Below are 26,518 nucleotides of genomic sequence, written 5' to 3'. Positions count from 1 at the left end.
TCTCCACTCACACAATCACATACACAGAGAGAGAGGGAGAGAGAGAGAGAGAGAGAGAGAGAGAGAGAGAGAGAGAGAGAGAAAAGAGAGAGAAGAGAGAGAGAGAGAGAGAGAGAGCACTGGGGTGTGGTGGCAGGTTAGGGAGGTCCAGGATGAGAAGTATAGGGGCGTGGCAGGAGCAGATGTAACGCGCGATGGATACAAGGCCCTCCTTTGCCCTCCGTTCGGCAAATCTGCCCACAATTCCATTTTGTTTCTCCCCTCCTATAGGCAGAAACTCAACCAGGATGTGTCCGTGACAAGGACCATCCAACACTGGTCTAACCAATCGGAATCAACGCTTCAAGATTATTTTTATCACGCGTATTGTGTGTAGATTGATGAGGGGGAAAAAAACAATTTAATCAATTTTAGAATAAGGCTGTAACGTAACAAATGTGGAAAAAGTCAAGTGGTCTGAATACATTTCGATGGCACTGTATATCTATTACATTGTGTTTTCAGATCTATAAAATGTTCATAACGACATAATTGTGTTTGTTCTCATAAGAAAGAAATCAACAAGTGTTATTGGAACAGTGCCATGTTCTTTTGTTGCTTTGTTGTTGCTGGTACGGCTTTGTAAACGTTAGCTCCAAAAACATCGCTGCTATGAACTGGGGTGCCTGTTTCAAAGGTCTCGCATGTGTTTCTCATCAAAGTCTTTATTATGGGTTAGCAAAATAACCATGTTTGAGTCATCAGCACAGATAAAAAATCTGTTTTCGCTTCCAAAGATACACATTTTCATTGTGCTAAGTCATTTAGATGGGTATCTGTACAAGTTCAGACTGATGCAATAAATAATAATAAATAGCAATAAAACCAACCCATGAATTTTAACACTGAAAGTCAACCGTTTATATAATTTCTTCCTGGGAAAAGGGATTTCATCCTTTACTGTTTCATGGCATCAGACATAGTATTCTACCCAATCTTTTTAATGTGTTGTGGTGTTGGATTCAAGTGAAGTAAACTACAGAATGTGTGGACATCAGTGATTTAAGGACATAACAAGTGTGTGTGCCACAGCGTAGAAGGCCTTATAGAAGAGGTTTCATTTTGACAATGAGAAGCCTATGGTATGAAGTTGGACAAGCCAGTCTGGGCAAAATGTTTGAGATGATTTACTTTTACATCACATGAGCAAAGCATGAGTTACTGATTGTCTGATGCTAATGTTTATTGGTTTCTTGGTCCTGGGATGATATGATCACACATGATATTATACATTTTTTCTATCATAATGTTGGGGGTCGGTTGCCAATGTAAGACGTCTGTTCTCGTGCTCATGCAGTTATAATGAATTGGCACCCGACACATTGACAGCAGACACATACAAATCGAATTACAAACTAAATTCCAAACAATTTCACTCCTGTCAACACTAGAAATATCTACACAAAGAGGTTCTAACCATCTGTCTTCTATGACAACATGATCACAAGACATATCTTTTCCAGTATATATTGCAGTATTACATTACATCTCTATATACTGTACAATATAAAGTCAAGACCCTCAGTAGATCTTTATCTCCATGTTAAACATTGGTTTCATCACAGTGATCTCCTGCATAGCTTTATTAAATCACAATGTCTCTTGATGGATGATCTAATTTCTATGAAATTAGCTGGAAGAGTTTCCCTGCTGTGTCAGCTACTAACACAGATGTCGTAGATAGACATGTTATACTCTCTTGGCGTTGTACACAGTATGATTAAGTCTTTTTGAGTTTTTTAGTTAACCTTTATTTAACTAGGCAAGTCAGTTAAGAACAAATTCTTATTTACAATGACGCCCCACCCCGGCCAAACCCGGACGACGCTGGGCCAATTGTGCGCCGCCCTATGGGACTTCCAATCATGGCTGGATGTGATACAGCCTGGATTTGAACCAGGGACTGTAGTGACACCTCTTGCACTGAGATACAGTGCCTTAGATACAGTGCAACTGTGCCACTCAGGAGAATGAAGGGAGATTTGAAGCAATAGCTTGATTTTGTTCTCCTTTTTGAAAAATGTTGTTCCTTTTGAATATCTGACAATAATATTAGCACCTATTTGTTGGTGTGTTTGTGTGTCTGTGTGTGTGTGTGTGAATGAGTCCTTGTGTGTGTGTGTGTGTGTGTGTGTGTGTGTGTGCGTGCTTGCTTGTGTGTGTCAGCACTCAGATGTCTGCTTGTGGGTTTCCGAGAATTAAATATTGTTACTCATCCTCTCACCTGCTATTAAATCTCTCCTGAGATGAGCTCCTGTACACATACACAGAAACACACACACACACACACACACACACACACACACACACCAACAAACATGCATAATATGCAGTGAAGACGGAGAGAAGAGCACTTTGAATTCTGTGTGGATTATCTACTGTAGTTAAGATCATTTTTTTATTTTGGTCTGGGATCCATAGATTTTCTTTGGCCATTAAGCTTTTATATAGAATAATATATACAGTATGCAAGTCTGAAGTAAACCAGCAATAACATTTATTTAACTTTGACATATATAAAGTAGATATATGCAGATATAACTATGTTACCAATGAACTGCCTTGTATCAGGTATGATCTGTTTATGGTCTGGACAGGATTACAGATGAGGGTATCAGTGTGTTTATAATACTATTAATATAAGTGGCAGACAGAAAGCCGTAATGATAAAAGCTTATATACCCCTTTACGGGAGAATAATCTAGGTTATTATAGGTTCTATTCTATGTTCATTGTGAGGTTAACTTTGAGTTCTGTGAGGGAGCAGGATATAACTAGCCTGCTGTGTGATTTATCAGGTAAGCAGCAGAGTTTAGTTGGGAAAATTCTGAATAAACTCCCTGCAGGTGTACATCTGCAGCATCCTCTCTCACAGAGCCCGGGATAATGCAGGCAGGCATTAGGCAGTTCACAGAGCCCAGGATAATGCAGGCAGGCATTAGGCAGTTCACAGAGCCCAGGATAATGCAGGCAGGCATTAGGCAGTTCACAGAGCCCAGGATAATGCAGGCAGGCATTAGGCAGTTCACAGAGCCAAGGATAATGCAGGCAGGCATTAGGCAGTTCACAGAGCCGTGCTCTCAGCCCCAACCTCTTTCCCCAGCCAGCCCCATCCCAAGCAAGCCCCAGCCCCAGCTCGAGCTCGCTGCTCTAGCCCTATTTCCATTCCCATCCTATGCCCCAGATCATCTCCCCAGTCCCAGACTCATAATTATTCTCCTAGATCCATCCCTTTACACCAACATACTACCCCATTCCTCCAGCCTACCTGCAGGGCGACTCACATCACACCATACCATGTCCATACACACGCACACCAACTTCAAATAGGTGCTCATATTCTTGTCACATTCACACCACTTCTTAGCCTTGCCTATGAGACAGTGGAGATGTTGATTCTGCTTAATTTAAGACATGATGAGTTACTTTCCACTATTCTCTGCCACAGCGCTCCCCACAGCCACAGTGTGTGCTGCTCTTTTCTCTGCATGTTAGCTTCTTATGTATGTCATGTATAGAAACCCTGCATCCCACCACCCTCAAATGTGTTAATGTTTCTCTCTCTCCATTTTCCCTTTACCCACACTCTTTCTCTCTCCCTCTCTCTTTCCATTTCTCTTTCCATCTCTCTCTCCTCTCTCTCTCCATGTTTCTCTACATCTATCTCCCTATTCAACTCTCTGTCTCCTCTCTCTCTTTCCATTTCTCTTTCCATCTCTCTCTCCTCTCTCTCTCCATGTTTCTCTACATCTATCTCCCTATTCAACTCTCTGTCTCCTCTCTCTCTCTCCATTTCTCTTTCCATCTCTCTCTCCTCTCTCTCTCCATGTTTCTCTACATCTATCTCCCTATTCAACTCTCTGTCTCCTCTCTCTCTCTCCATTTCTCTCTCTCCATCTCCCTCTTTCTCTCTCCCTTTCTGTCCATTTCTCTGTCCCTCTCTCTCTCCTCTCACTCTCCATGTTTCTCTCCATCTATCTCCCTATTCATCTCTCTGTCTTATCTCTCTCCATTTCCCCCTCTTTCTCTCGCTATCTCTCCATCTCCACAGGAAGTTCATGTCATAGCAACACGCTGCCTGCGCTGGTGCGGACTCCGTCTCTGATGATGCAGTCCACTCTGGATATGAAACCCTTTATGCCCTTCCACCAAGTGGACACGTCCTCTGCTGTGGGACTCTTCCCTAATTTTAACACGGTAAGAAATCGCTGCTTTCATTTCTTGTAAGTAATGCTTGCCCGAGCCAGAATGTCCCATAGGACAGGAGACCATCTCCTGTTTCTGTAGTTTGAGGCAGATTGATGCACCCCCTGGATGCTAGTCCTTTCATCTTGTGTACTTGTAGTTTATTGATCTTAGATTTCAGTGTTCTTGTTTGAATCCTAAGAATCTTAACGGCAAATGCACAACAGAAGTGTGAGTGAGACAGAATGAGAGAGAGAAAGAAGGAAAGAGAGAGAGAGAGAAAGCACTGCAGTCCACCGTCAAGGCATCGATTTCACTCCTCCAAAAATTAAAGAGGAAACAAAAATCGATTCTTTCTTTTATCTTGCCAAAAATACATCTCACTTTGACAGTTGATGTGGCAGGTGGAAATATGACATATCATGAAAATTCGACTGAGAGAGTTAGAGAAAAAAAGGTGCTATTTAGAACCTAAAAGGGTTCTTCAGCTGAACCCTTTCCCCAGAGGGTTCTACATGGAACCAAAAAGGGTTCTCCTATGGGGACAGCCAAAGAACCCTTTTTGAACCCTATTACCATTCTATTTATATGTCTTCTCCAACCTGCAGTCAGACAGAACACTGTTCTGATGAGAGGGACTGAGAGGCAGGCAAGAGGACTCGCCAGCTAATGCCTGTGTTCCCAGACCTGCCATGGACCGATGTGACAACACTCTTTAGCAAAGTTAGTGAGATCCTCGCCTGTGGTCATGGCAAACTGTCAGGAACACTCTGCCTCACAGCGCTGGTCTCCAGCTCAGACCTGGATTTGAACACTACTCTAAATCATTTAAAACACTCTATCTGTGCTTGATTGAGGCTGGCTGATTCCATAGAACCAACAGAAACATATGAAACATCCCAACCCTGTCCACCAGACAAGGCTAGAGCAAACACACAATAGTATTTGAAATATGTTTAATAGTATTTGAACCCAGGTCTTGCTCCAGTTTATCTCAGCACAGTCCAGCGTGTTTCCACGAGCTGAGACAGACCCATCTAAACCTGACATAATGGCTCTACTGCTGTCATTGACTATTAAGCGGTAGTGCACTGAGTTGATGAGTTCATGTTGGTGGGAGTGATGTTGATTATACAGTGTGACTATAATGATGACACCAACATGAAATATTTTCCACAAGTTATTCCAGGGACATTTATTTTTCAAGACATTTCGAAGTAAAAACTAATTGCAAAATATAACACACTGATGGTGTCCCATATGGCATCGTGTTCCCTATGAAGTGCACAACTTTTTAACCAGGGCCCACAATGCTCTGGTCAAAAGAAGTGCACTATATAGGCAATGTCATGCCATTTAGGAAGCTACCATGTTTGCCATTAGCTTTACTGTAGCCAAGTTCTGTTCCATTTTACAGACAGCTATTCAGCCCAAGATATTTACAGCACACGTGCTGTTGGCGGTAGCCTGTTCTGTTCCATTTTACAGACAGCTATTCAGCCCAAGATGTTTACAGCACACGTGCTGTTGGCGGTAGCCTGTTCTGTTCCATTTTACAGACAGCTATTCAGCCCAAGATGTTTACAGCACACGTGCTGTTGGCGGTAGCCTATTCTGTGGAAACAAAAGTGATTTGACAAGCATGAGCTCTCAGGGTAGATGAAAAAAGGTTTTCAATATTTCCCAGTGTAATGAATAATATACGATACAAAGTGACAGAACAGAACAGAAACACAAGTATTTAGAATGTGTTTTGTTTATTGAGTGTTCTGCTGAGGTTTTGTTTGGTTGGAAACAATGGGAAGACACTAGAAAACCACAGTGACAACAAAACAACAATATGCTCCAAAGCCTGACTATGACATTAGAATTTGAGCTATAGTCTCGCTGCGGCTCTTTTCCGTATTCTGCCTTTCAGAAGTATGATTACTACACCCTAGGTTCCCTCTTGAAAGGGCTACAGTAATTGCCTGATCCCAGATCTGTTTGTGCTGTCTTGCCAACTCCTATGGTCATTGTCACACCATGCACAATGACATAGGCATTGGTGAGACAGTACAAACAGATCTGGGACCAGGCTACTACAGCACAGAATCTAAAGGCTTTTCCTGTCCAGGCATTCACACTCTAAGGTTTCGTCCCAAATGGCACCCAATTCCCCATGTAGTGCACTACTTTTGACCAGAGCCCTATGGGTTCTGGTCAAAAGTAGTGCACTGTCAATGGACTAGGGTGCAATTTGTGAAGCAGAATCATGTTTATTTTGGTCATGTCACCGAGCGGGTGTCTATTTATAATTAGTGTCTGTACCCATCAACTCAGCGTGAAGAACAGTGAGGCTCCACACAAAAATACACGCAGACACGAACCCACACATGTGCGAACACAAACATCAAATGTGCTCTATAACCCAATCCAGACAGGCTGTTATTAGCACCATTGGGATAAACAGGTTCAATTCTAATTATGTAACATTGTTTAAATACAGGAACTGTATCAAGTGCTGCATGCATTAGACTGATCCCAGATCTGTTTGTACTATCTTGCCAACTCATTAAACATGGCAATGACCATAAGGAGTTGACAGGACAGGTGTAGCATACAGACCTAATACAGGACATTCCAAGCCATTCCAAGTCATAATGGTAATATAAGGAATGGAGGTTTAACAGTGGTGGACAGATCTCTCTCAATGTTTCCAAAAAAATTTAACATTTAGTATCAAATAAATGTTTTGCTTCCAGCAGCCTTTAGGGTTCTGTTGTTAAGAGATGTATTTTCATATCGAGGAGGGAGTATGGTGTTGGAACATATCCAGGGTGATTTCTTCATTGTTGCAGCATCACTGTTCAGTTCTGTAGTAACTGTATTACTGTGTGTTCTGAATCAATAAACCTGTTGAGAACAAACCGCTCTGCAGGTGTCAGAAACTCAGTGTTTTCAGGAATACAAAACCCACAGATGGTGAATCGATGTCTTTGTTTACCTCTGCAGCTGCTTTCATTATATAATCCATGAAACACAATATTTAGGCTACTGAAAGAAAAACTGGCAAGTGGGAAAAGTTTCTGCACATTTCATCAGATGCAATTTCTTTGTTTTAATTTGCTAAGCTTTCAGTCTGTGATTACCTTCATCAGAGAAGGTGCACTTGGTAAGAGACACGTCAACCACAATGAATTAGTGCATTTTCTTTCCCACACTAAGTCTGATCCTCAGTCTTAGTTAGTCAGGCCTGTGACACTGGCACACTGAGTGCCTTATCGACATGCTGAATTGATGATTATTTATGATAGCATACTGTATCTACTCTACACTGTAGTATGTTTTACCTGCTGTATTGAACCTGTATAGTGATAGAGTGAGAGGGGTTGTGCGCTGTAGGAAGATGTTTGGTGGTGGCGCTGATGCACTGTTTTTATTGCCTGCTATATTGGTCCGCTTTTTTGTTTGTTTATTTATTGTAAAAAAAATATTCCGATTTTTCCCGCAGCTATGGTTGTGAGGTTTATTAGTTAACTATTTGTTTACCAGAAGTGATTTCCTATTATTTGCGTTGATGTGGTGAACAAGGGATGACAACAAGGTGTAATTGAAATTCCTTGGACAGTGACAGCCATCTGAACAGCCTGACTCTGGCCTTACCCCTGCAGCTCTCTCTCCCTGCTTATCGCTGGAATGTAATTATCAGTCACTGAATGATAGATAAAGTCACTTTTCTAGGGTTGTGTTGTTGTAATGTGGCATGGTGTTGTGGTGTGAGTAGAGCAGTGGCGGTCATGAAATTTGTCAGACAGTTATTGTCATGCAAATTACTGCCGGTCTCATTGTAATTGCCCGTTAATTAACAAAAACATGTTTAGCATCTCCAGGCCTCCACGCATACAAGCCACAGATGTGTGCCTTTGGAACATCTACAGTACATTTGAAAAAGTATAATACATCCAAACACCATCACAATAAATCCATAATTTATTTTAGGCATGTCTAAAGAAACAATATGATATGAAGAAAATGTATTTCAGATGAACGGAATATGAGTCGGCCTGTATTGTACTGTATGTTATCTGGCTGAATTCCATGCCATAGGCTGTACATTAAAACAATTACACCAGGCAAGTCAGTTAAGAACAAATTCGTATTTACAATGACGTCCTACACCGGCCAAACCCAGATGACGCTGGGCCAATTGAGCGCCACCCTATGGGACTTCCAATTATGGCCCGTGGATTCAAACCAGGGTGTCTGTAGTGACGCCTCTAGCACTAAGACGAGGTGCCTTAGTGCTAGCCACTTGGGAGCAGCGGTCTGTAGGCTAGTTCATTTAGCAGACAGGATTTGCTTATAAGTCTGTGCCATTATTTTATATTATAATTATATGGTTTTATTGTAAGAATTCTATAATTGAACTTAGCTGAATAAAATACAAATAATATTTTTCAGGTGCGAGTGCGCATATGAAGTAGCTGTGTTGAGCGTAAAAGTGATCATTTGAAACATGTCCTATACACTAGATTTAGAGTTATATGACTAATTTAGTTGTGAATTATCCAAAATCAAAAAATATATGATGTGACTATAGGCTATTGACTATTTGAAAAAGTTACCAAAAAATATTGAGCTCTGTTCTTTGCCTCAAGCTGCACACCCTGTTCTCTCATGAGGTGATCATATTTCCACCCATCACAGTATTCTCAATTTAATCTTGTTTTTACTAATATGTCAAATTTGGTTTCGATTTAGAATGGTCATTATCAAATGGGTAGGAACAGGGGCAGAACAGGGGCACTCGTATAGCTAATGGAGGCCACTTTCCTGCAGTTTAAATCATGCCTGTTAGGCTACACCGGTTTTATACAGAAAGAACAACTGAGCAATACATTTAGTAAGAGCTGGGATCCTCCTCTTTGCATATACTGTAGAAATGTCTGGGTTTATAAGAACACTTATTTCACTTCACGCTTCAACCACTTTTTGAGGAGCATGCAGCCTCTCGCTGTGCGACAGGTGATATTCCACCTAACTCTGTATGGCAGGTGCTCTCCAACCCTGTTCCTGCAGCTACCCAGTGCTTACTTTGGGAAACCAGGTGAAATATGTTTGGGAACATCAATACAACAAAAATCACAACCAAACATATTTTATTAAACTGGCCCCTATCTTTGCGCGCTCGAGAAAGGAATGAATGGGAGAGAAGAGATTGCTATAAGAATTCCCTATTACTTGGCGATTCAAAATCAAATACAAATTCACTATAATTGTAGGCTAAATCCGTAAGGTGACCTGCACAATCAATGAACCAACAGCATCGCCTAGGCCAATACGTTCTCTCCCAGACTCATGGATAGAAAGCATAGCATACGGTAACCAGTCCCAGTCCATCCAGTATGCATAATAATGCAGTCCACATTCAAAAGCTTCTGCATTGCTTGCTGTTTGTGGTTTTAGGCTGTGTTTCTATACAGCACTTTGTGACATTGGCTGATGTAAATACATTTGATTGAAAGGTGATTACTTGAATTTGTTTAATTTTGGAGTATAGACTAAACCAATTATGTACCAAAGACATCTCAAATAAAAATTTAAAAATGTTTTTTTCTGACATATGTGGGTAGGCTATTAGGCTATATATTGAATAATGGCACAATCATTATTATTATACTTTTTAACATTTTTAATCGTGCTTGGGCTCATATAGGCATATTCGAATGCATAAAAAATACACAGCTGGAAGGTATACAAGCAGGCATACAAACAGCAGGCAAACAATTAGCTTTGATCTACTCAGAAGAATCAAAAGCAGGTGTATTTATGACCCTGGAGAGAGAACAGGGTGCATATAGCTCAGACCCCCACATGCAACACGCACTCTCTCTCTCTCTCTCTCTCTACAAACTGGAAATCCCTCATGAACTCCAGGAGCTTCTTCTTTTTGTTTCTTCAACTATATAATGGATTTAGCCCCTGCCTGACTCATGTCTTTTCATGTCTCTAATTGGATAGAATAACTAATGGCATAGATAGAATGGTAGAATAACTGACTCTCTGGCCAAGAACGACTTGCATCTCGACAGATTTTTGGATCTGTTCTCTCTTCTGTGTAATCCAGATTTCATAATATTCTATGTGAGCTAGCAAGAGGTAGGAGAGAGAGCATCAAATACAATGCATTTGGAAAGTATTCAGACCCCTTGACTTTTTCCACAAATAGTTTTTCCCCCTCATCAAGCTACACACAATACCCGATAATGACGAAGCAAAAACAGGTTTTTAGAAATGTTTGCATATTTGCACATTAAGTCCGGGCTCTGGCTGGGCCACTCAAGGACATTCAGATTTGTCCCGAAGCCACTTTTGCGTTGTCTTGACTGTGTGCTTAGGGATGTTGTCCTGTTGAAGGTGAACCTTCGCCCCAGTCTGAGGTCCTGAGCATCCACACAGCATAATGCTGCCACCACCATGCTTCACCGTAGGGATGGTGCCAGGTTTCCTCCAGATGTGACGCTTAGCGTTCAGGCCAAAGAGTTCAATCTTGGTTTCATCAGACCAGCGAATCTTGTTTCTCATGGTCTGAGAGTCCTTTAGATGCCTTTTGGCAAACTCCAAGCGGGCTGTCATGTGCCTTTTACTGAGGAGTGGATTTCCATCTGGCCACTCTACCATAAAGGCCTGATTGGTGGAGTGCTGCAGAGATGGTTGTCCTTCTGGAAGTTTCTCCCATCTCCACAGAGGAACTCTAGAGCTCTGCCAGAGTGACCATCAGGTTCTTGGTCAAATAAAATCAAATCAAATGTTATTGGTCACATACATATTGTTATCAGATGTTATTGCGAGTGTATGCTTGTGCTTCTAGTTCTGACAGTGCAGCAATATCTAACATGTAATCTAACAATTCCACAAAAACTACCTAATACACAGAAATCTAAGTAAAGGAATGGAATAAGAATATATACATAAGTATATGGATGAGCAATGACAGAGCGGCATAGGCAAGTTGCAATTGATGGTATAAAATACAGTACAGTATATACTGTACATATGACATGAGTAATGCAAGACATGGAAACATTATTAAAGTGGCATTATTAAAATGACTAGTGATCCATTTATTAAAGTGGCCAATGACTTCAAGTCTGTATGTAGGCAGCAGCCTCTCTATGTTAGTGATGGCTGTTTAACAGTCTGATGGCCTTGAGATAGAAGCTGTTTTTCAGTCTCTCGATCCCAGCTTTGATGCACCTGTACTGACCTCGCCTTCTGGGTGGTAGCGGGGTGAAAAGGCAGTGGCTTGGGTGGTTGTTGTTCTTGATGATCTTCTTGGCCTTCCTGTGACATCAGGTGCTGTAGGTGTCCTGCCGTACCAGGCGGTGATACAGCCTTACAGGATGCTCTCAATTGTGCACCTGTAAAAGTTTGTGAGGGTTTTAGGTGACAAGCCAAATTTATTCAGCCTCCTGAGGTTGAGTAGGCGCTGTTGTACCTTCTTCACCACACTGTCTGTGTGGGAGGACCATTTCAGTCCTCCCTGACCGTGGCCCTTCTCCCACGATTGCTCAATCTGGCCGGGCAGCCAGCTCTAGGAGGAGTCTTGGTGTTTCTTCCATATAAGAATGATGGAGGCCACTGTGTTCTTGGGGACCTTCAATGCAGCAGAAATTTGTTAGTACCCTTCCCCAGATCTGTGCCTCGACACAATCCTGTCTCAGAGCTTCTTCGATCTCATGGTTGGGTTTTTGCTCTGACATGCACTGTCAGAATTTACCACAGGTAATAAAGTTAAAGTTGTGGAAACATCTCAAGGATGGAAACAAGATGCACCTAGGTCAATTTCTAGTCTCATAGCAAAAGTTCTGAATACTTATGTAAAAAAGGTATTTCTGTTTTTTATTTTTAATACATTTGCTAAAAAAAATACAAATATGTTTTGTTATTGTGGGATATTGTGTGTAGATTGCTGAGGAGTTGTTTTTATTTAATCAATTTTAGAATAAGGCTGTAATGTAACAAAATGTGGAAAAAGTCAAGGGGTTTGAATACTTTTCGAAGGCACTGTATGTCTTTAACACCTTTCTCTGTAGATGAGCGTCACTGGGTAGTGAACACTACCAGGCTACCATCTGTCCTCCTTCAAGGTGTTCACTCTCCACTGATCTTGGGGTGCTGCTAGTCTGTGGAAGCCAGCTAATGTGTTAGTTAGATGGAAGAGAGCTCTCTATATCTCCCCCTTCCCGTCTCTCACTCTCTATCTCTCCAGTGTCGGTTCGACACTTAACAGTGGCACTCCTGTCTTCTTGTCTTCCAGATGGATCCCGTGCAGAAAGCTGTAATAAACCACACATTTGGGGTCCCCATCCCTCTGAAGAAAAAACAAGTGATTTCCTGTAACATCTGTCAACTACGCTTCAACTCAGATGTAAGTACAGAACAAGACACCCTCTGGAAAAGAGACAGTGTGATAACGTGTGACTATGTACAGTACGTCATTATTTATTTTGTATCTTTTTCTTGTAGAAAAATGTACTAATACATTCAGGAGAAAGTTCAGATAAAATGATTCATACAGTATAGAGTAGTAGTAAAAAGCATTCAGATGAAATATTACATTAAAACAGGATCAACCCCATGAAAAAGACTTCTTACTTCTTCATCCAAATTACAAAATGACACATTGGTTTCCTTACCATGTAAGCAGTCTATGGCATGATCCATTTCCTTACCATGTAAGCAGTCTATGGCATGATCCATTTCCTTACCATGTAAGCAGTCTATGGCATGATCCATTTCCTTACCATGTAAGCAGTCTATGGTATAATCCATTATTTGGTTTAGTTTCCCTGACACATCCCATTCAAGTCATGGTACCAGTATTAGCATTTTTTGCGCATCATGTCCACATCATCCGAAAGTATCTCAAATTTAATGTGAAGCTCAACAAATATAAGTTACTTTGTTGAGCTTCACAGTTAATTTTAGATACTTTCGGATGATTTTAACATGATGCGCGAAAAGTGGTAAAATCAGTACCATAACTTGAATGGGATTTGTGCCACAAATGCTAAAACATTAGAATGGATTGCTGTCATACCTTGTCCATAGACTGCTTACAGGGTGAGGAAACCAATGTGTCATTTGGGTAAACTATCCCTTTAAACATAAGTGAAGGCATATCTTCAGCCTAATTAAGTCAGACATACTGTATATAAATATCTGAGATTTTGAATAATAAAGAAGTAAAAAATAATAATGTACTGTAATGTAGTGTATATCCTTTGGGTCAAGCTAAGAGGACATATTAGTTTACAAGCTGTTGACTGCCCATTACTTGTTTCAATGGCTGCTGTAGTATAGTAGTTGTGCCTCCAATCGTCTTACAAGTCTGTATTCCCCTTCCAATCAATCAATCAATGGCCAATCCTGAAAGCGGTTTGAACACAGCTGATGACGCATTGTGTACAAAATGGTTCAAAGTTGTTTTGTAGTGCAGACCAGACTAGTACTGGAAAGGTGGATATTTTTTGACAAGGTAGACCACAGTATGGGCTATTATAGAGAGACTGTTGTAATCTATAATAGCCCATACTCTGTTGTGCCTGACAGTACAGATGGCTAGTTTTAGTTTAGACACAACCGAATCAGTAGAGACTGGTGACTTGAAAAATTGAGGAGGATGGGAGACCAACTGTATAACTGTGTAACGCACAGAGATGACAACGTGTGTTTCAAAACTCGTCAAAGACTAATTCTTTTAACCTAAAGCATTTAATAAATGCATTTATGGTACAATATTATGGGGAATGGGAATGAGAGGGCTACATACACTGTGTGTGGGAAAGGGATCACAGCAGTGATTGAATGAGGTAATGAGGCATGAGTTGAGGTGTTCAGAGGCTTGACCAGTGCAGGGCAGGATTTGACTGGGAAGACAAAAAACAATAACACAACACTCTACACAATTAGACAAAAGAGCTAAGAATGAGTTAATCCAAGCAAGGAGTAAAATCATTGCTGTGTAATAATGTGATTGTGTATGTGATCGACTCCACATACAGGAATGAGAGAACATTTATAGCGGTACTCAGTGCTGGGAGGAGAAACATTCAATGTGCCAGTGGATGAGTGGGCACATGAGACAGGGCTTCAGTTCATGTCAGGAGAAAGTTGACAAAGGTCGTGGAGTGGAGTGGAGTAGTCATCCCCTCTGAATCAGGGAACAGGAGGGGACTTAGCGGTAAATACAAATAGCAGATACATTCCATTACAGCTGCTCCATCGTAGGTTTGGACGACAAGTTTCTCTATGAACTTAAACTCAGATATCTCAAAATGCATAAAGTCAACCACAGACTGCACATCTCACCCACTTGACACATTAAAGTATCCCAAGAAACGTTACTGAATAAAGCCTTGATTCATCCACATACCTGACGATAACTGACAACTGCAAGCAGACAGGTGGCACCATAGGTCCCAGAGCGGTGGGGCAATTTTTATCCCCTGGGGCCTGGAGTTTTTCCTTATATGTTAACCTAACTAGGAAAATTCTGGACACTATAAGGTATGCCAGTGATGAATCAGTTGTTAAAAGGTTATATATGGGCTTTGATGGAACCACTTTTTCCTAATCAGGTCACATGATTTTTAAAAACTCCTGATAAAACTCCTAGCCCTGGGGGGATGAAAACCCTGTCAAACTGCAGCTACCTTATATTTGTTCATATTAATTATATTTAGACTAGATTAGCAGGGGGATTTTCTCTACCCAGACACATAGACAACAACTGATAGACAATATAACTCACAGGGCTGAGCTTGCTTTATGCATGTTTGCATCATGCAGGCTTATGCAACTGTAGGGCTTACAAAACATTTACTCACATCAGTCATCACTATTATGTTGATTCATTCATTCCAGTTAATCATTATGGATTAAAAACGTATAGGCAGCCTAGCCAGCCCAATTTTGAATATGAACTCAATTTGATCACATTTTCTCCTGACACTCAAATGCACTACAAATACATAATGTTACCAATTAGTTTACCCTGACCAGATGGACAGGGCACATAGGCTGTATGCAGCTGCTCTTATTAATAGCCTACAGTTGATCAGTCTGAAAAATAGTCTCGTTTTCATCCCATACAGTGTGTCAGATCTCTAATGTTTAAGTGTAGCCTAGGCTGATGCAACATTTATATCATGAGTTTTTGCTTGTGTCTCTCCGGAGTGATTATGTGTTATCATCTTTGCTAAATAAATAACCGGTGGAGGAAAGTGGAAAGCCTAACAGGCTGACTACACCGCTCGCGTCGCATGCTAAAAATACATTTAGAAATCTATATTATTCAATTGTTACACCCACACTGCTCACGCGTGCCAACGAGCATCTGCGTTGCCAAGGGCTAAAATAGAAGTCAGGTCTTTTTGTGATGCAGATCGCGCTGCAAGTCCTGCCTCTCCCATCTCCTCATTGGTTTATAGAAGCAGATACCCAAGTGCCAATCTCCTCATTGGTTATACCCACGTGGGTGACTGAAAGACGAACGAGGTCAGTGGGGATAATGCACCTAATTTATGAAAGTTGCCAATCGCAATATAAAGTCAAGAGAAGAAAAGGCCTGGATGGAGGAGAGATGACTAGAAACGATTCGGTTGACCATTTTATGTGTCGATTAATTGTCGGAGTAGAGGACCTTATACATTTAATGTAAAATAACAACTCAATGTTTATATCCCAGGACAAATTAGCTAGCAACAGCAAGCTAGCTAAATAGGGAAAATTAGCTAGCAAGTGCAAGCTAGCTAGCTAAATTGCCATAAATACTTAATGCTTTTCGACCATGTCCTTGTGTCCTCTAAAAGCAAATGATTGCATGCCCAAAAACGAAGGCAAGGCCAGCAATACAGACGGCTTGATGAAAGGCTCCCTGTTAACCAGCTATACTTTTGATACCAGTTGTTATTGAACACCCTCACCTTTCATCCTTCTTCATGAAACTGATCTCAGGCAAAGGTCGAGCCTCACTTTTAATTCTCACCTTTTCTGTGTACCCCAGAGAATGTAAGGGGTTCTTCAACAAAAAGTCCACAATATTTTAGGGCAGCATTGGCCATTCTGCCGCAGAAAACTGCACACTCACGCTGGTAGCTATCTAGCTACTGGAGATAGCAAGGAACATTTTTATAAATTGCACTAAATGGACACAAAAATAAAGTTCTAAAACCAAGAAAACTATTTATAATATACCTCCTCAGCCTCCTGTAATTTTATTAAATTTGGTTTTTATTGAATAATATCCCAAAAATGCTCAACTATCACTTTTCACTTAATCTGTGGCACAATCCCAATACCACTCAATAGGTTAATTCTCTGACCATAATTATATGATTGGATGGACACCATGTCAGTTCATACTGCAAAAGCTTTGATTGGTTGGAGGATATCCTCCGGGGTTGGACATAATTACCATGAATGTCTATGGAAGGGGGTGAGGCCTACGAGCCTCCTAGGTTTTGAATTGAAGTCAATATAGCCAGAGGAGGACAGACGCTAGATGTCCTCTGGCTGCACAATGGTGCTACCCCATACAGTGCTGTTGAAGTTACTGTAGACATTAATTGCAAAACAGTGTTATTTAATCAATTATTTGATGACATAATATATTTAAAGTTTTATCTAAAAACGATAACATTTTTACTCTTTTTATTTTTATGAAATTTCACTGAGGAGGATGGTCCTCCCCTTCCTCCTCTGAGGAGCCTCCACTGGACATTACATAGCCTTCTGTGTGACCATTCTGTTTGAGCTCTGTTGTACCCGACAGCGCAGGAGGATATTTTTAATTTAGACAACCACCGTGTGTCCTACTGTGCGGCCAGACTGTGGTAGTCTAGCCTTGTTTATACCTGGTTCTAACATGCATATTTTTTCCTGATCTTGTCCACATTCTGATCGTGCCCACATTTTTAGACTGGTGTAGATGATTAAAAGGTGCATTATGAACTGTTTGTGATCAGATCTTATAAGTGTAAATGGGAAAGATCAGCACAAGATGAGGACGAAGGACACATGTTAGCAGCAGGTATAAACAGGGCTTCTGTAGTATCCCATTGGAAAAGTGTTGAAGACCAAATAGTACAGATGGACACAACCAAACAAGGCCTATTATGTAGTATCCCATGACAGACAAAACATTTTAATCTACGAACTGTCCAGAACACAGGAGATTTGGTTCTGTGTGGCCAGTCTGTTGTGGTCTGTTCTCCCCCCATAGGGAAGTGGTAATTACTTCCTGTATTGCCATGTTGTTTCCCTCTGCTGGCCTTGATTAAGGTATTATAATGGGAGATTAATGATATTGTGGTGGCAGAGAGCCCAGTCTGATAGAGGGGTCCCACTGTGAAAAGTAATTGAGGAAAGGTTTCCTCAAAGCGATGAAACAAGACACAGGGTTTATCCCCAATGGCGTCCTATGCCATATAAAGTAGATTACTTTTGTCCAGGGCCCATAGGGCTTGTTCAAAAAGAATAAAGACATTTCAAATGTCATATGTACAGATGAAGTCAGAAGTTTACATACACTTAGGTTGGAGTCATTAAAACGTGAGTCAATTAGGTCAGTTAGGATCACCACTTTATTTTAAGAATGTGAAATGTCAGAATAATAGTATGGAGAATTATTTATTTCAGCTTTTATTTCTTTAATCACATTCCCAGTGGATCAGAAGTTTACATACACTCAATTAGAGCTGAGCTGGTGTAACTGAGTCAGGTTTGTAGGCCTCCTTGCTTGCACACGCTTTTTCAGTTCTGCCCACAAATGTTCTATAGGCTTGAGGTCAGGGCTTTGTGATGGCCACTCTAATAACTTGACTTTGTTGTCCCTAAGCCATTTTGCCACAACTTTGGAAGTATGCTTGGGGTCATTGTCCATTTGGAAGACCCATTTGCGACCAAGACTGATGTCTTGAGATGTTGCTTCAATATATCCACATAATTTGTTATTGTGATACAGTGAATTTAAGTGAAATAATCTGTTTGTAAACAATTGTTGGAAAAAATGACTTGTGTCATGCACAAAGTAGATGTCCTAACCGACGTGCCAAAACTATAGTTTGTTAGCAAGAAGTTTGTGGAGTGGTTGAAAAATGAGTTTCAATGACTCCAACCTATGTTTTATTTACTTAACCAGGTAGGCTAGTTGAGAACAAGTTCTCATTTACAACTGCCACCTGGCCAAGATAAAGCACAGCAGTTCGACACATACTACAGAGTTACACATGGAATAAACAAACATACAGTCAATAATACAGTAGAAAAAAGAAAAATCTATATAGTGAGTGGAAATGAGGTAAGATAAGGTAAGGCAATAAATAGGCCATGGTGGCGAAGTAATTACAATATAGCAATTAGACACTTGTCACGCCCTGGCCATAGAGAGGCTTTTATTCTCTATTTTGGTTAGGCCAGGGTGCGACTAGGATAGGCATTCTAGGTTCTTTATTTCTTTGTTTTCTATTTCTTGTTTTTGGCCGAGTGTGGTTCCCAATCAGAGGCAGATATCGTTGTCTCTGATTGGGAGTCATACTTTGGCAGCCTTTTTCCCACTTGTGTTTTGTGGGTAGTTTTTTTCTGTTTAGTGTCTGCACCTGACAGAACTGTTTCGTTTTTTTCAATTTGTTATTTTTGTTCGAGTGTTTTTGAGTAATAAAGAATCATGAACACTTACCACGCTGCGTTTTGGTCCGATCCTCATCCCGACGAGAGCCGTGACAACACTGGAATGGTAGATGTGCAGAAGATGAATGTGCAAGTAGAGATCCTGGGGTGCAAAGGAGCAAGATAAATAAATAAATAAATACAGTATGGGGATGAGGTAGTTGGATGGGCTGTTTACAGATGGGCTATGTACAGGTGCAGTGATCTGTGAGCTGCTCTGACAGCTGGTGCTTAAAGCTGGTGAGGGAGATATGGGTCTCGGGCTTCAGTGATTTTTGCAGTTTGTTCCAGTCATTGGCAGCAGAGAACTGGAAGGAAAGGCAGCCAAAGAGGAATTGGCTTTGGGGGTGACCAGTGAGATATACCTGCTGGAGCGCGTTCTACGGGTGGGTGCTGCTATGGTGACCAGTGAGCTGAGATAAGGCGGTGCTTTACCTAGCAAAGACTTGTAGATGACCTGGAGTCAGTGGGTTTTGCGATGAGTATGAAGCGATGGTCAGCCAACGAGAGCATACAGGTCGCAGTGGTGGGTAATATATGGGGCTTTGGTGACAATGGATTGCACTGTGATAGACTGCATCCAATTTGTTGAGTAGAGTGTCGGAGGCTATTTTAAAATGACATCGCCGAAGTCGAGGATCGGTAGGATGGTCCGTTTTACGAGGGTATGTTTGGCGGCATGAGTGAAGGATGCCTTGTTGCGAAATAGGAAGCCGATTCTAGATTTAATTTTGGATTGGAGATGCTTAATGTGAGTCTGGAAGGAAAGTTTATAGTCTAGCCAGACACCTAGGTATTTGTAGTTGTCCACATATTCTAAGTCAGAACCGTCCAGAGTAGTGATGCTGGACAGGCGGGCAGGTGCGGGCAGTGATCGGTTGAAGAGCTTGCATTTAGTTTTACTTGCATTTAAGAGCACGGAAGGAGTGTTGTATGGCATTGAAGCTCGTCTGGAGGTTAGTTAAAAGTGTCCAAAGGAGGGCCAGAAGAATACAGAATGGTGATGTCTGCATAGAGGTGGATCAGAGAATCCCCAGCAGCAAGAGCGACATCATTGATGTATACAGAGAAAAGAGTCAGCCCGAGAATTGAACCCTGTGGCACCCCCATAGAGACTGCCAGAGGTCCGGACAACAGGCCCTCCGATTTGACACACTGAACTCTATTAGAGAAGTAGTTGGTGAACCAGGCGAGGAAATCATTTGTGAAACCAAAGCTGTTGAGTCTGCCAATAATAATGTGGTGATTGACAGAGTCGAAAGCCTTGGCCAGGTCGATGAATACTGCTTAACAGTAATGTCTATTATCAATGGCGGTTATGATATCGTTTAGGACCTTGAGCGTCGCTGAGGTGCACCCATGACCAGCTCTGAAATCAGATTGCATAGTGGAGAAGGTACGGTGGGATTTGAAATGGTCGGTAATCTGTTTGTTGACTTGGCTTTTGAAGACCTTAGAAAGGCAGGGTTGAATAGAAATATGTCTGTAGCAATTTGGGTCTAGAGTGTCTCCCCCTTTGCAATTCTCCACTCATTACCTGTATCAACTGCACCTGTTTGAACTCGTTACCTGTATAAAAGACAGCTGTCCACACACTCAATCAAACAGACTCCAACCTCTCCACAATGGCCAAGACAAGAGAGCTGTGTAAGGACATCAGAGATAAAATGGTAGACCTGCACAAGGCTGGGATGGGCTACAGGACAATAGGTAAGCAGCTTGGTGAGATGGCAACAACTGTTGGCGCAATTATTAGAAAATGGAAGAAGTTCAAGATGACGGTCAATCACCCTCGGTCTGGGGCTCCATGCAAGATCTCACCTCGTGGGGCATCAATGATCATAAGGAAGGTGAGGGATCAGCCCAGAACTACACGGCAGGACCTGGTCAATGACCTGAAGAGAGCTGGGACCACAGTCTCAAAGAAAACCATTAGTCCTACTGCTCTCTCTTCGTCTGCCCACGTGTTCTCGCACACCCCGAGAGCTTCTGGTCAGCGGGGTGCTGGCACCGGGATCCTCATCTCTCCCAAGTGGTCATTCTCTCTTTCTCCCCTTACCCATCTGTCTATCGCCTCCTTTGAATTCCATGCTGTCACAGTTACCAGCCCTTTCAAGCTTAACATCCTTATCATTTATCGCCCTCCAGGTTCCCTCGGAGAGTTCATCAATGAGCTTGATGCCTTGATAAGCTCCTTTCCTGAGGACGGCTCACCTCTCACAGTTCTGGGCGACTTTAACCTCCCCACGTCTACCTTTGACTCATTCCTCTCTGCCTCCTTCTTTCCAATCCTCTCCTCTTTTGACCTCACCCTCTCACCTTCCCCCCCTACTCACAAGGCAGGAAATACGCTCGACCTCATCTTTACTAGATGCTGTTCTTCCACTAACCTCATTGCAACTCCCCTCCAAGTCTCCGACCACTACCTTGTATCCTTTTCCCTCACGCTCTCATCCAACACTTCCCACACTGCCCCTACTCGGATGGTATCGCGCCGTCCCAACCTTCGCTCTCTCTCCCCCGCTACTCTCTCCTCTTCCATCCTATCATCTCTTCCCTCTGCTCAAACCTTCTCCAACCTATCTCCTGATTCTGCCTCCTCAACCCTCCTCTCCCCCCTTTCTGCATCCTTTGACTCTCTATGTCCCCTATCCTCCAGGCCGGCTCGGTCCTCCCCTCCCGCTCCGTGGCTCGACGACTCATTGCGAGCTCACAGAACAGGGCTCCGGGCAGCCGAGCGGAAATGGAGGAAAACTCGCCTCCCTGCGGACCTGGCATCCTTTCACTCCCTCCTCTCTACATTTTCCTCTTCTCTCTCTGCTGCTAAAGCCACTTTCTACCACTCTAAATTCCAAGCATCTGCCTCTAACCCTAGGAAGCTCTTTGCCACCTTCTCCTCCCTCCTGAATCCTCCTCCCCCCCTCCTCCCTCTCTGCAGATGACTTCGTCAACCATTTTGAAAAGAAGGTCGACGACATCCGATCCTCGTTTGCTAAGTCAAACGACACCGCTGGTTCTGCTCACACTGCCCTACCCTGTGCTCTGACCTCTTTCTCCCCTCTCTCTCCAGATGAAATCTCGCGTCTTGTGACGGCCGGCCGCCCAACAACCTGCCCGCTTGACCCTATCCCCTCTCTTCTCCAGACCATTTCCAGAGATCTTCTCCCTTACCTCACCTCGCTCATCAACTCATCCCTGACCGCTGGCTACGTCCCTTCCGTCTTCAAGAGAGCGAGAGTTGCACCCCTTCTGAAAAAACCTACACTCGATCCCTCCGATGTCAACAACTACAGACCAGTATCCCTTCTTTCTTTTCTCTCCAAAACTCTTGAACGTGCCGTCCTTGGCCAGCTCTCCCACTATCTCTCTCAGAATGACCTTCTTGATCCATATCAGTCAGGTTTCAAGACTAGTCATTCAACTGAGACTGCTCTTCTCTGTATCACGGAGGCGCTCTGCACTGCTAAAGCTAACTCTCTCTCCTCTGCTCTCATCCTTCTAGACCTATCGGCTGCCTTCGATACTGTGAACCATCAGATCCTCCTCTCCACCCTCTCCGAGTTGGGCATCTCCGGCGCGGCCCACGCTTGGATTGCGTCCTACCTGACAGGTCGCTCCTACCAGGTGGCGTGGCGAGAATCCGTCTCCACACCACGTGCTCTCACCACTGGTGTCCCCCAGGGCTCTGTTCTAGGCCCTCTCCTATTCTCGCTATACACCAAGTCACTTGGCTCTGTCATAACCTCACATGGTCTCTCCTGTCATTGCTATGCAGACGACACACAATTAATCTTCTCCTTTCCCCCTTCTGATGACCAGGTTGCGAATCGCATCTCTGCATGTCTGGCAGACATATCAGTGTGGTTGACGGATCACCACCTCAAGCTGAACCTCGGCAAGACGGAGCTGCTCTTCCTCCCGGGGAAGGACTGCCCGTTCCATGATCTCGCCATCACGGTTGACAACTCCATTGTGTCCTCCTCCCAGAGCGCTAAGAACCTTGGCGTGATCCTGGACAACACCCTGTCGTTCTCAACTAACATCAAGGCGGTGGCCCGTTCCTGTAGGTTCATGCTCTACAACATCCGCAGAGTACGACCCTGCCTCACACAGGAAGCGGCGCAGGTCCTAATACAGGCACTTGTCATCTCCCGTCTGGATTACTGCAACTCGCTGTTGGCTGGGCTCCCTGCCTGTGCCATTAAACCCCTACAACTCATCCAGAACGCCGCAGCCCGTCTGGTGTTCAACCTTCCCAAGTTCTCTCTCACGTCACCCCGCTCCTCCGCTCTCTCCACTGGCTTCCAGTTGAAGCTCGCATCCGCTACAAGACCATGGTGCTTGCCTACGGAGCTGTGAGGGGAACGGCACCTCAGTACCTCCAGGCTCTGATCAGGCCCTACACCCAAACAAGGGCACTGCGTTCATCCACCTCTGGCCTGCTCGCCTCCCTACCACTGAGGAAGTACAGTTCCCGCTCAGCCCAGTCAAAACTGTTCGCTGCTCTGGCCCCCCAATGGTGGAACAAACTCCCTCACGACGCCAGGACAGCGGAGTCAATCACCACCTTCCGGAGACACCTGAAACCCCACCTCTTTAAGGAATACCTAGGATAGGATAAAGTAATCCCTCTCACCCCCTTAAAAGATTTAGATGCACTACTGTTCCACTGGATGTCATAAGGTGAATGCACCAATTTGTAAGTCGCTCTGGATAAGAGCGTCTGCTAAATGACTTAAATGTAAATGTAAATGTAGTAACACACTAAGCCGTCATGGATTAAAATCCTGCAGCGCACGCAAGGTCCCCCTGCTCAAGCCAGTGCATGTCCAGGCCCTTCTGAAGTTTGCCAATGACGATCTGGATGATCCAGAAGAGGAATGAGAGAAGGTCATGTGGTCTGATGAGACAAAAATAGAGCTTTTTGGTCTAAACTCCACTCGCCGTGTTTGGAGGAAGAAGAAGGATGAGTACAACCCCAAGAACACCATCTCAACCGTGAAGCATGGCGGTGGAAACATCATTCTTTGGGGATGCTTTTCTGCAAAGGGGACAGGACGACTGCACCGTATTGAGGGGAGGGTGGATGGGGCCATGTATCGCGAGATCTTGGCCAACAACCTCCTTCCCTCAGTAAGAGCATTGAAGATGGGTCGTGGCTGGGTCTTCCAGCATGACAACGACCCGAAACACACAACCAGGGCAACTAAGGAGTGGCTCCGTAAGAAGCATCTCAAGGTCCTGGAGTGGCCTAGCCAGTCTCCAGACCTGAACCCAATAGAAAATCTTTGGAGGGAGCTGAAAGTCCGTATTGCCCAGTGACAGCCCCAAAACCTGAAGGATCTGTATGGAGGAGTGGGCCAAAATCCCTGCTGCAGTGTGTGCAAACCTGGTCAAGAATTTCAGGAAACGTATGATCTCTATAATTCCAGACAAAGGTTTCTGTACCAAATATTAAGTTCTGCTTTTCTGATGTATCAAATATTTATGTCATGCAATAAAATGCTAATTAATTACTTAACAATCATACAACGTGATTTTCTGGATTTTTGTTTTAGATTCCATCTCTCGCAGTTGAAGTGTACCTATGATAAAAATTACAGACCTCTACATGCTTTGTAAGTAGGAAAACCTGCAAAATCGTGAGTGTATCAAATACTTGTTCTCCCCACTGTATATACGGGAAAAAAACGGGGGGGGGAAACAACAATGTTTACAAGGAACAGGAAGGGACAAGGCAAAAACACACGTCCGACTGCTACGCCATCTTGTATGTAAACTTCCGATTTCAACTGTAAATGCCAGAACCAGACACGGACCTGACACCCTCAGCACACAGGGGGACAAACACTTGCCTGGAGTTGACAGTATTCCCTCCCCCATATGCCCACCGAGGCACAACTATGACAACATAACCAACAAAAACGGGTCACAACGCCTGCAGCTCTGTCGCATCCTGGGTATGTACATAGTCAACGGTAGGCTTTGAGAGGCTCCTATGGTAGGTACACCTATAGCTCTGTTACATCCTGGGTATGTACATAGTCAACGGTAGGCTTTGAGGGGACTCCTATGGTAGGTACACCTATAGCTCTGTTACATCCTGGGTATGTACATAGTAAATGGTAGGCTTTGAGAGGCTCCTATGGTAGGTACACCTATAGCTCTGTTACATCCTGGGTATGTACATAGTAAATGGTAGGCTTTGAGAGGCTCCTATGGTAGGTACACCTATAGCTCTGTTACATCCTGGGTATGTACATAGACAACGGTAGGCTTTGAGAGGCTCCTATGGTAGGTACACCTATAGCTCTGTTACATCCTGGGTATGTACATAGTCAACGGTAGGCTTTGAGGGGACTCCTATGGTAGGTACACCTATAGCTCTGTTACATCCTGGGTATGTACATAGTCAACGGTAGGCTTTGAGAGGCTCCTATGGTAGGTACACCTATAGCTCATCTCTTGGCAGTAGTACTGTAGACTACTTTATCACTGACCTCAACCCAGGTTCTCTCAGAGCGATCACAGTCAGCCCACTGACACCCCTATCAGATCACAGCAAAATCACAGTTTACTTGAACAGAGTGATACTCAGTCATGAGGCATCAAAGCCAAAGGAACTGAGTAATATTAAGAAATGCTATAGATGGAAGGAATGTATTGTGGAAACCTACCAAAAACCGATTAGGCAACAACAAATTCAGTCCCTTTTAGACAATTTCCTGGACAAAACGTTCCACTGTAATAGTGAAGGTGTAAACTTGGCAATATAAAATATATATTTGACCTTTGATAGCTTCCCAAACAAATCTAAAAATTTCAAACAGAAAACCAAAGAATATGAACAATGACAAATGGTTTGATGAAGAATGCAAAAACCTAAAAAAGAAATTGAGAATCCTGTCCAACCAAAAACAGAGACCCAGAAAACCTGAGTCTACGCCTTCACTACGGTGAATCACTAAAACAATACAGAAATACACTACGGAAAAAGGAGGAACAGCACGTCAGAATTCAGCTCAATATAATTGAAGAATCCATAGACTAACCATGTCTGGGAAAATTGGAAGACACTAAACAAACACAAGGAATGATCTATTCAAAATGGAGATGTATGGGTAAACCACTTCTCCAATCATTTTGGCTCTATAACAAAGAACAAACAGCAAAAACATATACATGATCAAATACAAATCTTAGAATCAACTATTAAAGACTTCCAGAGCCCACTGGATTATCCAATCACCTTGAATGAACTACAGGACAAAATACAAAACCCTCCAACCCAAAAGAACCTGTGGTGTTGATGGTATCCTCAATGACATGATAAAATATACAGACAACAAATTCCAATCTGCTATACTTAAACTCTTTAACATCATCCTTAGCTCTGGCATCTTCCCAATATTTTGAAACAAGGATGTCACGCCTTGGTCAATATATTTTGTGTTTTCGTTATATGTTTGGGTAGGCCAGGGTGTGACATGGGTTTATATGTTGTTGTCGTATTGGGGTTTGTAATATTTGGGATCGCGGCTGATTAGGGGTGTGGTAAAGGATTGGCTGCCTGAGGCGA

The 26,518-nt window shown here is 42.9% G+C and overlaps 1 protein-coding gene across 2 annotated transcripts in view; it reads left to right on the top strand.

Annotated features, from left to right (window-relative positions):
• Nucleotides 1–26,518, top strand: part of LOC115111391 (zinc finger protein 385B-like) — a 123,542-nt gene that overhangs the window by 66,391 nt on the left and 30,633 nt on the right. For both annotated transcript variants that reach the window (XM_065013722.1, XM_029637408.2), the window contains exons 2-3: nt 4,091–4,236; nt 12,527–12,637. In XM_065013722.1, the coding sequence (XP_064869794.1) occupies nt 4,091–4,236; nt 12,527–12,637 (257 nt within the window). The remainder of the gene's footprint in view (nt 1–4,090; nt 4,237–12,526; nt 12,638–26,518) is intronic.

Source organism: Oncorhynchus nerka, linkage group LG3 (assembly GCF_034236695.1).
Source record: "Oncorhynchus nerka isolate Pitt River linkage group LG3, Oner_Uvic_2.0, whole genome shotgun sequence".
NCBI classification, from domain to species: Eukaryota; Metazoa; Chordata; class Actinopteri; order Salmoniformes; family Salmonidae; genus Oncorhynchus; species Oncorhynchus nerka.
The sequence above is the reverse complement of the archived record's forward strand: the minus strand, read 5'-3'. Positions and strand labels throughout refer to the sequence as shown.